This window comes from Antechinus flavipes, chromosome 4 (genome assembly GCF_016432865.1).
Source record: "Antechinus flavipes isolate AdamAnt ecotype Samford, QLD, Australia chromosome 4, AdamAnt_v2, whole genome shotgun sequence".
Taxonomy (NCBI): domain Eukaryota; kingdom Metazoa; phylum Chordata; class Mammalia; order Dasyuromorphia; family Dasyuridae; genus Antechinus; species Antechinus flavipes.
This window is the reverse complement of record NC_067401.1, coordinates 74,618,154-74,632,207: the sequence shown is the minus strand read 5'-3', so window position 1 is coordinate 74,632,207 and position 14,054 is coordinate 74,618,154. Positions and strand designations below refer to the sequence as shown.

Below are 14,054 nucleotides of genomic sequence, written 5' to 3'. Positions count from 1 at the left end.
TAACCATAGGGAAAGGACTTAAGCCCTCAGTTTCCATTAGATTGGTTTCTAAAATAGTAAATTACAAGTGATCTGTGTGTAATCTTCCTGAAGACCAGAAGACTCATCTTCCTAAATTCAAATCCATCTCAGACATGTATTAGCTGTTTTACCCTGGGCAAGTCACTTAACACAGTTTGCCTCAGTTCCTCATCTATAAAATGAACTGGAGAAAGAAATGGCAAATCACTCCAGTGGCTTTGCCAAGAAAACCTCAAATGGGGGTCACAAACAGTTGAAACAACTGAAATCACTGAACAACAATGTGTTCTGTATTGGTAGAAGGAGATTTCACACTGGAAGTTCCTTCTAGTGCTGGGATTAGCTCTGGGTCCCAGTCACCCAACAATGGTATGATAGAAATGCTGAGACAAAATTTCAAGCATGGATCAATTTATTAACTAGGCTGTTGTTGTTCAGTCATTTCTGATTCTTCCTGACCCCACGGACCATAGCACATCAACAATGTTCATGGGAATTTTCTGACAAAAATATTGGAGTGTTTTGCCATTTCCTTAGGATTAAGGTAAACAGAATTTAAGTGACTTGTTTAGGGGGGCATAGCTAGTAGGTGTTTGAAGCACTATTTAAACTCAGGTCTTCCTGACTCCACATCCAGCATTCTATCCCCCAAGCTAACTGCATTAACTTGGTTAGCAATAACCAATAAAATAAATATGTGGAATAATCACAGACTTCAAGTGAGGGAGAACTGGGTATTTTATGGTGATAAATAGGATGACAGAGCAAAATCTCAGAACATATGTGTGTCTTCTTCTGATTGGCCAAAAAAAGTAAAGACCCTCTGATATCAGATATAATTAATAAATTATAATTGTTTGGGCCTCTCCATTTGAAATCCTTTCTTAACTATAAACAACATATATCATTCAAATCACAAAACAAAGACAACATAATCTCAGTTGGAAAACATTTCAATGAGGAAATGGAATAAGTGTCATTTCAGCTTCTTCTCAGTATATCATTGGTAGGAGAGATCGGTTCTCGGGTGATGGGAATAGTCCTCATGCAGTGGGTTTAGTCTGCAGATAGTAGAATTTGCTACAATTGTTTAAATTAAATTTTAGGTTTATCAAGTTGGTCTAGAATATAGGTCGCAGATGAAGTTATAGATATAAGGAATTATAAAGGAAATATTAAAGCTTGTTTCATTAAATCTTAACAAAATAGAAGCAAAAATCAATTTTTGAAGATAATGATTAAATGTGGGAAAGGATATGGGAAAACTGAGACATTAATGCATTGATGGTGTTGTGAAATGATCCAACCATTCTGTAGAGAAATTTGGAACTATGTCCAAAGGTATACCCTTTGATCCAGCAATGTTGCTAATGGATCTGTAACCCAAAGAGATAATAAAAGAAGGAAAAGGATTCATATGTGCAAAAATGTTCATAGAAGCCCTTTTTCATTGTAGAAGGAACTGGAAATTGAGTGGCTGTCCATCAATTGAAGCATGGATAAATAAGTTGTGAATGTAATGGATATAATGGAATATTAAATGAAAGTAATGCAATATTATTGTTCTTTAAGAAATGATGAACAGGCTGACTTCAGAAAAGCCTGAAAACACTTAAATGAACTGATGCTAAGTGAAGTGAGCAGAACCAAGAGAACATTGTACACAGCAACAACAAAATTATGTGATGATCAACTGTGATAGACTTGGCTCTTTTCAACAATGAGGTAATCCAAGACAATTCCAATAGATTTGTGATGGAAAGTAACACCCACAACCAGAGAGGACTATGGAGTCTAGAAGAACTTAGTTAAGATCCTTTCTCAGAGGCTCTCTAGTCATTTGACTATGGGTCCATTTATTTGATATCTTGGAGCATAAGCAATTGTTTATGATTTATTTACTACATAAATAGTTTCCAGCCAAGATAGTGGAAACAAACTAGAAAGTTGCCTGAGGTCTCCCCAGTTTCCCTTTGAAACAATGTTAACTGAAACCTCTGAACAGATGCTAAACTGACAGAATCTATGAAGAGATGGAGTGAAACAGTTTTCCAGCTTAAGATAGATTGAAAAAACTTCAGGAAAGACTGGTTTTACTTGGGTGAAGAGGGAATGAAGCCTACCACAGCTGGTATCCAGGAAAGCCAGGGAGAAGCCCTCAGCTACAGCACAGATCAGCAAATGAAATTCCTCCATCTTAACCCAATAGAATGATGGCACAGCATGCCAGTAGTAGTTTCTAGCCCCAGCACAGAAGACAAACTGCCAGTCCCAAAAAAGATGCAGCAACAGACATGATGAAGTGGGGCTATAAGCAAGTCACCAAGCATGTGAGGCCCCAGCACTCAAAGCCAGTGACATCACTCTTGGCCCTCAGCACAAGAAGTTTGGCTCCATGTCCTCTGTGCCCCAGGAGCAGAGTTCAACTTTAAAAGCCATGAAATATACCAAAAAGTGAGCAAGAAACAAAAAGAACAAAATTACGTGTAATAAAGACCATAGAAAGATATACTAAAAACTAATTGGAAATTAAAATCTGATCTTGAAGAATGAGTGGATCAAACAACAAATCAAAGAAGCAATCAATAATTTCATCAGAGAATGACAATAATGAGACAACATAGGGATACAGCTAAAGCAGGTCTTAAGGAAAATTTTGTGTTTCTAAATGTTGATATAAATAAAACAGGGAAAGAGGAAATCAATGAATTAGGCATGCAATTAAAAAACTAGGAAAAAGAAACAAATTTTTTAAAGCTACCATGGTGACAGGAAAGATCAAAACACCAATTCAAAAGAGGACAAAATGTCTACAGACAAGTGGCCTCAAGCCCAAAAAGCCTTGGTGGAAAAGTTGAAGAAGGATTTTAAAAGATGTAGAAGAAAAATTGGGGAAAGAAATGAGAGCTATTCAAGAGACTAATCAACAGCTTGAAAAAGGAAAAGCAACAAATGACTGAAGAAACAATCCGGAGGGGAGGAGAGAACCTGCTGAAGAAAACAATTCATTTAAAAGTAGAATTAGCCAAATGGAAAAGGAGGTACAAAAGCTAATTGAAGAAAACCTTCCTTAAAAATTAGAATTGGGCAAATGGAAGCTAATAACTATGAGACATCAAGAATCACTTAAATAAAATCAAAAGAATGATTTTTAAAAAGAAGAAAATATAAAATACTTCATTGGGGAAACAACCAACTTGAAAAATAGAACCAGGAAAGGTAATTTAAGAAATTTTGGACTACCTGAACGTCATGATCAAAAAGAGAGAGAGAGCCTGGACAGCATCTTTCAAGAAATTATCAAGGAAAACTGCTTTGATATCCTAGAACAAAAAAGTAAAATAGTCATTGAAAGAATCTACCCATCACTACCTGAAAGGTATCCCAAAATGAAAACTCCAAGGAATATTGTAGCCAAATTCCAAAAATATCAAATCAAAGAGAAAATACTGCCAACAACCAGAAAAAAAATAATTTGAATATCAAGTAGCCACTGTCAAGATTACCTAGGACTTAGCAGTTTCTACATTAAAGAATCAGAGGACTTGGAATATATTACAAAAGGCATAGGAGCTCAAACTACAACCAAGAATTAACTACCCAGAAAAATTGAGCATACTCTTTCAGGAGGAAAGATGGACATTCAATGAAATAGGCAATTTCCAATCATTTCTGATGAAAAGATCAGAACTAAACAGAAAATTCAATCTTCAAATACAAACTCAAGAAGAACATAGAAAGATAAACAGAAAAGAAAAAAAATTGTTCATAAGTTAAACTGTTTCCATCCCTACACAGGAAGATGATACTTGTAACTCCTGAGAATTGTATCTTTATTAGGACAGTTAGAAGGGTATGTGACACAGGGTGTGAGTATAAATTGACTTTGATGTGACATTATAAAAAAGAAATTAAGTAGTAGAAAAAGAATTGTAATGGGAGAAAAGGAAAGGGAAGGCAAAATGAGGTAAATTACATCATATGAAGAAGAACTATTACAGTAGAAGGAATCTCATTAGATTTGGTTCAAAGAGGGAATAACATACATACTCATTTGGGCATAGAAATTTATCTTACCTAAGGAAAGTAGGAAGAGAAAGGGGAAAGAAAAAAGAGAGGGTAGATAGAAGGGAAGACAGAAATAGTAGGGGAAAGGGCAAAGAAAAGGAAGGAAGAGATAAGAGAGAACAGATTGAAAGAGGTAGTGGTCAGAAGCAAAATCCTGGTGAGTAGGGACAAGGTGAAAAGAGAAAAAAGCGTAAAGGGGAGATAAAATAGAGTGCAGGGAAATATGTATTGGTAATCATAATTGTGAATGTGAATGGGATGAATAATAAAACAGAGTAGACTAAAAAATAGAATCCTAGAATATACTGTTTACAAGAAACACATATGAAGCAAAGAAAGTAAAGGTAAAAGGCTGGAGCAGAATATATTATACTTCAGTTAAAGTTTAAAAAAAAAAAAAAAGCAGGGGTAGCAATCCTGATCTCAGACAAAGAAAAAGCAAAAAAATAGACCTAATTAAAAGAATTAAGAAAAGAAACTACATCTTACTAAAAGATATGATAGACAATGAAATAACAGCAATATTAATGCATATATATGCACCAAATAATATAGCATCCAAATTCTTAGAGAAGTTAAATGAGTAATAGGAAGAAATAGACAGCAAAATGGTATTTAGTGGGGATCTAACCACAAAATAAACAAGAAAGAAGTTAAAGAGATGACTAGAATTGTAGAAAAGTTAGATATGATAGACCTCTGGAGAAAATTGAATGGGGATAGGAAAAAAAAGATCTTTTCTCAGCAGTACATGATACCTACACAAAAACTGATCATATAGTAGGACATAAAAATCTCACAGTCAAATGCAGAAAGGCAAAAACATTAAACACATCCTTTTCAGATCATGATGCACTAAAAGTTACATGTAATAAAGGACCATGGAAAGATAGACTAAAAACTAATTGGAAATTAAAATCTGATCTGGAAGAATGAGTGGGTCAAATAACAAAGAAACAATCAATAATTTCATCAAAGAGAATGACAAAAATGAGACAACAGATGGGATACAGCCAAAGCAGTTCTTAAAGAAATTTTTATATCTCTAAATGTTTATGTAAATAAAACAGAGAAAGAGGAAATTGGTGAGTTGGGCATGCAACTAAAAAAAGGTAAGGAAAAAAAATTTTTAAATCTCCAATCAAACATTAAATTAGAAATTCCAAAAATAAAAGGAAAGATTAATAAAATTGAAAGTAATATAACAATTGAACTAATAAATAAAGTGGGTTTTTTAAGTAATAAAATAGGGGCAACTAGATGATGCAGTGAATAGAGCACAAGCCCTGATCTCAGACCCTTAACACTTCCTAGCTGTGTGACCCTGGACAAGTCACTTAACCCCAATTGCCTCAGCAAAAATAATAATAATAATAATAAAATAGATAAACTTTTGATTAACTTGATTTTTAAAAAGAAAGAAGAAAACCAAATTACCAGTATCACAAATGAAAAGGGTAAATTCACCATCAATAAAAAGGAAATTTTTTTTCAAAATTAGGAGCTAATTTGACCAACCATATGCCAATAAATCTGACAATCTAAGTGACATGGATTAATGTTTACAAAAATGAATTTTCCAGATTAACATAAAAGGAAATAAAACTACGTAAATAACTCCTTTGGAAAAATTGGACAAACCATCTATGAACTCCCTAAAAAAATGATTAGGGTCAAATGGATTTACAAATGAAGTGTACCAAATATTTAAATAACAATTAGTTCCAATATATATAAACTATTTGAAAAAAATGAGTGAAGGAATTCTAGCATATTTTTTATGACATAAATATGGTGCTTATACCTAAACCAAGAAGAAATAAAGCAGAGAAAGAAAATTATAGACTAATTTCCCTAATCGGTATTGATGCAAAAATTTTAGCTAAAAATATTGGCAAAGAGATTACAGGAACAAGAAAATATACTATGATCAGGTGGAATTTATACCAGGAATTTAGGGCTAGTTCAATATAAGTAAAACAATCAGCATAATGGACCATATCAATAACAAAACCAACATAAACCATGTGATTATCTCAATAGATGCAGAAAATATTTTTGATATAATATAGCACCCATTCCTATTAAAAAAAATTAGAGAAAATAGGAATAAATGGAGTTTTTCTTAAAATAATAAGTAATACTTATCTAAAACCATGAGCAAGCAATATATGTAATGGAGATAAACTAGAAGCTTTCCCAATAAGCTCAAAAGTGAAGCAAGTATGTTCATTATTACCACTACTATTCAAGATAGCACTAAAGATAGCTTTAGCAATAAAAGAAAAAAAAAATTTGAAGGAATTAGAATAGGCAATGAGGAAATAAAACAATCACTATTCTGATCACATGATGGTATAATTAGAGAATTCTAGAAAATCAACTAAAAATTAGTTGAAATAATTAACAATTTTAGCAAAGTTGCAGGATATAAAATAAACCCTCACAAGTCAGCATTCCTCCATATTACTAACAAAGTTCCAGCAGCAAGAGATAAAGAAATTCCATGTAAAATAATTGTTTAAAAAAGTAAAATAAAAGAAAATAACTGAAGACAGTATAAAATATTTGGTAATCTACTTGCCAATACAAATCTAGGAATTATATAAACCCAATTGCAAACACTTTTGACACAAATAAAGATCTAAACAATTAGAAAAAAAAGTAGACTGAGCTAATATAATAAAAATAACAATTCCACCTAAATTAATCTACTTATTCAATGCCTTGCCAATCAAACTATCAAAAAATTATTTGATTGAACAATAAAAAAATAATAATAAAATTTAACTGGAAGAATAGAAGATCAAGAATATCAAAGGAATTAATGAGAAAAATGCAAAAGAATGAAGTCTAGCTGTAAAAGACCTAAAACCATTTTATAAAGCAGCAATGATCAAAACCATTTGACTAAGAAGTAGAGTGTGGGATCAATGGATAGATTAGGGATACAAGACACAATAGACAATGACTATAGTATTGTTTAATAAATCCAAAGACTAAAGCTTCTAGGATAAGAATCCAGCATTTGACAAAAATCCCAGGGAAAATTGAAAAATAGTTTGGCAGAAACTAGGCATAGATTAACATCTCATATCCTATACCAAGATAAGGTCAAAATGTTTTCTTGATTTAGACATAAAGGGTAATTCTATAAGCAAATTAGGAGAGCAAGGGATAGTTTACGTGTCGGACCTTTGGAAAAGGGAGGAATTTATGATCAAACAAGAAACAGAGAATGTTATGAAATGCAAAATGAATAATTTTGATTACATTAAATTAAAAAGGGGTTGCACAAATGAAATCAATACAGCCAAGATTAGAAGAGAAATGAAAAACTGGAGCAATAATTTTATAGCCAGTGTTTCTGATAAAGGCCTCGTTTCTAAAATATATAGAGAATTGAGTCAATTTATGATAATACAAGTCATCCTCCAATTAATAAAAGATCAAAGGACATGAACAGACAATTTTCAGAAGAAAAAATTAAAGCCATTTATAGTCTTCTGAAAAAAAATGCTCTAAATCACTATTATTAGAGAAATGCAAATGAAAACAACTCTGAGGTACAACCTCATATCTATCAAATTGGCTAAGATGATAGAAAAGGAAAATGATAAATATTGAAGAGAATGTAGGAAAATTTGAACTAGTACTAAGGCATTGTTGGTGTGGTTATGAACTGATCCAATCATTCTGGAGAGCAATTAGGAACCATGCCCAAAGGGTTATCAAACTGTGCAAACCCTGATCCAGCAATACCACAACTAGATGTGTTTGAAAGAAGTCATAAAAAAGGGACATGTACCCACATGTACAAAAATGTGTGTAGCAGTTCTTTTTGTGGTGGCAAAGAATTGGAAATCAAAGGGATGCACATCAATTGGGAAATGGTTAAACAAATTCTATGTTATATAATATAATAAAATTCTACTGTTCCATAAGAAAGGATGAGAAGGCAGATTTCAGAAAAACCTGGAAACACTTACATGAATTGATGTTGAATAAAGTGAGCAAAAACAAGAGAACATTGTACACAATTACAGCAATGTTTTATGATGATCAGTTTCAAGAGAACTTGTTCTTCCCAGAAATACAATGATCTAATTCTAAAATTCCAATCAAATACTACTAAGAAGAAAAAAATTAAAAAGTTACTTTAAAAAAGTAGAGAATTTTCACTGGAAGTAATATACAAAGCCCTTCTCTAATTAAAGATTATAGAAAAAGGCATATTAGTCTATACAAAAAAAAAATTTCACTTTACAAATGTGAGAAATTAATGAGTTAAGTTCACAATTCAATACAAATCCCTTATCCCACTTACCTATTTTGTATTGCAAGTTCAGAGAAATTATTAAATAAAGAGGCACTGCTATTCTTGGGGGGAAGCTAAGTAGCACAGGAAATAAGTACCAGACATGGAATCAAGAAAACCTGGGTTCAAATCTGGCTTCAGATATTTACTAGTTGTGTGACTCTGAACAAGTCGTGTAACTCTATTTGCCTCAATCTGTAAAATGAACTAGAGAAGAAAATGGCAGAGCATTCCAATATCTCTACCCAAGAAAACCCCAAATGGGATCATGAAGAGTCATACACAACTGAAATGACTCTACAACAACTATTTTTGATCAGCATTTAAGGTCAAAGACTCGTATCTTTTGCAGAAAGGAGAACAGAAAGCAGAAAGTGAGAAAGAGTATTTTCAACAAAGATACAAATTGCACTTTTGGAATTTGTACAGACTCACTCCTAATAAATATATGAGGAAGTAAATGGATGAAAATAATCCCAACCATTTTTTGTGCTATTAGTGCAGCACTACTGTTTAAACCATGCTCATGTGACAGAAACATGACCAATATATTCAGAACTCTAAAAGATGTCATATATATTCCCAGAAAGTTCAAAGGATATAATCCTGTCCCTGACTCTTTCCATCTTAATTCTCCCTCTCCTAACAAAATATTTACAGTGTCATTTTAATGTTTCTTACTAATGATGATAACTAACTCCTTTTGGTTATTATATATAACCAAAATAAACACATACAATGAAAGAAACCTTAAATATCATTTAAACCAATCTCCTAATTTTACAGATGAGGACACTAAAATCCAATGAACTAAATTATCTGAGATCATACAAGCAGTAAAATTATAATATCATAATTGGAAACCAAGTCCTCTGATTTGAAATTCAAAACACTTTTTCCATTCCATCATACCAGCCTCCTAGAATCAATCATTATTCAAGTTCTACAATCTCATTTTCCAGAACAGATTATCCTTTCTTCTTCCCCTTGCTGCTCACCTTTCAAGTCTCTAACTCCTCCATTGGTCAAAGGAATGGGCAGGGGGAAGAGAGCAGAACCCAACTTCTCCATTTTCCTATTTCTTCCAAAGATGTGAGGGAGATTGAAAATAATGGTTAAAAGAAACTGGATCTATAAACTTATCATTATCCCAAATTTCATGAAATGCAGAAGTCTAGAAGTTAAATATGGATTAAACTAAGCAGAAGGGGCTCTTTCCATTCTTCCACCATAGAATCTCCATTCAAAAGTAATTGGATTTTAAAATGCAGTATCCAAAACAGAACCCCTGGAGATTCCTAAAGGGCAGGAATTATTTTCATTTTAAAAAAATTGTTATTACTTTTCATCCTTGGAAGATGGCTCTTGGGAGCCAAATCCAACTTCTTTATTTTACAGATGAAGAAAAATGAATCCCAAAAAAAGGTTAATGACTTAGTCAAATTAAGTATCGGAGTTAACATTCCTAACTTCCTTTCAATATTCTGTCTACTATGGCACTAAATAAATGCCTGTTGACTGCTTGATTACAGCAGCTAGGTGGTGCAGTGGATAGAGCAATGACTCTGGAGTCAAAAGGATCTGAGTTCAAATTTGACCTCAGACATTAGGTGTGTGACCCTGGGCAAGTCATAAACCCCTTTTGCTTCAGTTTCCTCATCTCTAAAATGAGCTGCAAAAGGAAATGACAAAACATTTCAGTTTACCAAGAAAACCCCAAATGGGGTCACAGTCAGACACAAATGAACAACAGAATGATTCACTGGTTTCATTGAGCTGGGGCTATGGCGTAGGGACAATGGCCTGCTTTCACAAAGTCTCCTACTGTTCACTTTTGCCTCGATTTAGTTTTATTCATCCTTGCAAGGAAATCCATAAGGGGGCTCTCTCCACCAAAGTAGATCCCATACACAACTGAAAGGACATCCTTTTGAGAGTTGCTTAGGACAATGAGGGGGAAATGACTTGCCTACCGTCATCCCTCTCTCTGAGTGTGAAAGACATAAGAACCCAGGTTTTCTGAACTCCAAGGCTGACTGGTCCTCTAACCTGTGTACCACAGCGTACAGAGGTTGCTTTGAGGGCTGAGGTGATTTTTCAATTTCCAAGTGCTCACTAAGCATTTCATAAAATTAATTTTTCCATCATTCTGAAATCCGAAGTACTGTGGGGTCTTGTGAACCACAATCTCTCAGCAACTGACAATTGCTGACTGAAAACAGCCAGCGACTGAAGAGCAGATCAAAATGTATTTTTGCACTTTGAATATTAATGTAGCAGCCTATCCACCCCCGCCCAGTCTCGATCCCAAGCACTGGAGCTGTGCTCAGAGCATGATGGTACCTGTCCCTCAGGTGACTGCTGCGCAGCCCCATCGCCGTGCATTCAGCCTCGTTCACGGGCACTCCCTTGCAGGATTTGATGGGGTAGATCCAGAGCTGCGCCACGGTGCCCACCTGTCGCAGCCGCCCTTGGAGCCGCCGTCGCCGCCGCCGCCGCCGCGGACCCCTGCTGCTCCAAGCGGCGACCCCCAGAGCCGCCGCGGCAGCCAGTCCCAACGCGGCCGCCCCGAGCCACGCAGCCCTGGGCTGCGCCAAGCCCGGGAGCACAAGGCTGAAGCGGAGCTGGGGGAGGCTGAGCCCAGTGAGAGCAGACGAGGCTGCGGCGCCCATGACTGCGGAGGGAAAGGCCAAGGCTGCGCGATAAGTAAAATGCGGACCGCTCGCGGGGCCTGCACTGACGGAGCACGCAGCAGCTGGAGCCTTAGGCTCGGCCACCGGCCTGGGCCTTGGTGGGAGGCGCGGGCCCCAGCCCTACGCCCCGAGTGGGAGGGAAGAACCTTGCACCCTTTGCTCTCCGTCCCTGAACAGCAGAGCTCTGCTCCCGGGACAGAAATATCTGGCATGCTCCGGAGAGGAGGAGGCTGGGGTAGGAAGGTTCCCACTGGTCCTGAACTGTCATGCCTTCCCTTCCCCACCTTAAGCTAACAAATGATCCCTGTCTCATCTTGACTTTAAGTTTCTTTTTAAAAAACTGATTTTCATTCCATTCTGAACATCAAAGAGGACGGATAGATAGGTAGATAGATAGATAGATAGATAATGTATGTATGTATATATGTATGTGTATATATATATGTGTGTGTGTGTGTGTGTGTATATATATATATATATATTTTTTTTTTTTAGAGAAAAAATTCTGTATGTAAAACTACTAGTTTCTATCATGTTCACCAATGGTGTCAAACTCAAATAGAAACAGGGGATCACTGACACATTCATAAGAGTCCCTGTGGGGGACTTTCAAGGCATAATGTTATCTATGTCTTATTATACCTTTTTATTTATTTTGTTAAGGTTTTCTCAATTACATTTTAATTCCCTTGGAGCAGCATTCAGAAATATTGCTGGCTGTCTGACACCACTGATGTACATCAGACATTAGAGACCTGAAGTTTTATGTAAAATCCTTATATAATTATTTAGTCTATGTATATATATGTAAAATCCTATATACGTTGTATAGTTAGCTTGTCTCCTGAAGTATATAAGTATACTTCTAAAGTACATAAGGACAGTCTGAAACTTTCAAAGATGTTCTGCTTGTCCAGCCTTCTTTCTATTCCCTTTGCTTGAATGGGATCATACTAATGACCATCTTTGTTCCTTTTTCTTTTTGTTATCTATCCCTAATCCCTCTTGCCCTTCCATCCATCCTCATTAAAAAATGCTAATAAAAGCAAAAAGCCATGTAACTAGTATACATTTCTCAAGAAAGACAAATTCACCGATTTGCTGTTTCTGAAAAGAAATTTCTTTTTACTCCTTGATCCATTTACTACTCTCTGTCAAGAGATGAATAGCATTTTTTCATATTATGTATTGTGGGAATTAATGGTTGATCTTTTCATCAGCCATCTGAAATCCCACTGACTTTGTTTCAACTCAGAAAGATATTTATTTATTGCTTAAAAATACAAAAGTTTAAATAGGGACCAGCAAGAATTGGAATTTTAAAGCCAGGCATGAGACACTTCCACTTAAGAAATGTATTCATCTGTGGGTAATCTTGCAAATCCTGGAGGCCCTACTTAGCTTAATTTAAAGGAAAAGAAAGGACTAAAGGAGAAAGGGAGATAGAAAAGGAGGAAATCCCAGAGGCAAAGAAATGGCAACAATAGTACACATACACACACACACACACACACACACACACACACATATACACACACACCCCCCTTCTCTGCTCTGCTTCCATCATTATCATCTATAGCATAGAATGTTGGAATATAAGTATTTCTGTTCTGTCCAGAAACTCTGAAACTCTTCCCCTTCCAGACTGATTCTTTTGTGAGGGCAAATTAGATCATCTTTTGCTTCAATTCTTATCCATCCTTTAATTAGTGAATGGATGTTACCTCAGACAACCTGAGATTGGGGAAAGAACTTAGCTTCCACAGGCCAAGGTCTTCCACTGCATCTGGGTGCATCTCCAGTGGTTTTGGCCTATATTACCACTAGACTCAGAAGCTTCTGAAGGAGAGAATGAGACTGGTGACTTTGCACAGACCTATCTCACTTAAGTCCAATTTACTTGCAAGTCAAGACATCACCCTTCTGATGTCATTGGTCCTCTTGGAGAGTGAGGGACAAATAACAACAACAAAGTACAACAGTATTCTACCACATCTATATACTCTAATATATTCAGCCAGTATCCCTCATAAATTCTCAGACTTTATTGTTTCAAAAAGAGCTTTACTTGTGTGTATCTTTAGGGTTTTAATTATAATCTCTCCCTTATCTATTATTATTATTATTTAGTAATCTTTGACTCCTCATGAACCTATTTGGATTTTTCTTGGCAAAAACAGTGGAGTGGTTTGTCATTTTCTTCTCCAACTCATTTTACAGATGAGAAAACTGAAGCAAACAGGCTTAAATGACTTCCCCAGGGTCTCAAAAATAGCAAATTTCTGAGGTCACATTTGAACTCAGGTCTTCCTGCCTCCAGGTCCATCTTCCTTCTAAAATTCTCTTTCCCTTCTCTTATTTCTCTCCTCTTTCTGTGCTGAATAAAATTTGTTTTCTTCTCTTTCTTAAACAATTAAGAATAAGTTTGAGTGTTATCAGCTCCCACCACCATCTCATCCTTGTTTGTATATCCTGATTATATGAGATAATTTCCCCTAATTTTCCCCCTTCTCCTCCTCTTCCTCTCCCTTTCTATTCTATTTCTAGAATCAAAACAAAATAATTACTTCTAGACTTTCTGTCTAATTAACCACTATTTAATCATGTCTGACATATTCTAACTATGACTCCATAAGTTTTAGGACTCAAAGGGAACTGATGTATCATTTTCCTATACTAGAATGTAAGCTGTTTATCCTTGTTTAGTCCTTTATCGTGGTCATTTGTGTTTACATCTTTATTTTTTCTTAACTGCTGTGTTTGAACTTCAAAATTTCTATAAAGTTCTGGTATTTTCATCAAGAATGTTTGAAAGACTTCTATTTCATTAAAGATGCCCTTTTTTCTCCTAGAATATTAGATTCAATTTTGCTAAGAAAATAATTCACCCCCAAAATATAAAGCAATAGGTATTTTTTAACTTAAATTTCTGCATTAAAAAAAAACACTTTTGA

At 35.2% G+C, this 14,054-nt stretch overlaps 1 protein-coding gene across 1 annotated transcript in view; it reads right to left on the bottom strand.

The window, feature by feature from the left end:
* Positions 1 to 11,387, bottom strand: part of LOC127559502 (mitochondrial amidoxime-reducing component 1-like) — a 42,736-nt gene extending 31,349 nt beyond the window's left edge. Inside the window, exon 1 of the mRNA XM_051993337.1 lies at positions 10,751 to 11,387. Within this exon, the coding sequence (XP_051849297.1) occupies positions 10,751 to 11,079 (329 nt within the window). The 5' untranslated portion in view covers positions 11,080 to 11,387. The remainder of the gene's footprint in view (positions 1 to 10,750) is intronic.
* Between the last annotated feature and the right edge of the window lie 2,667 nt (positions 11,388 to 14,054).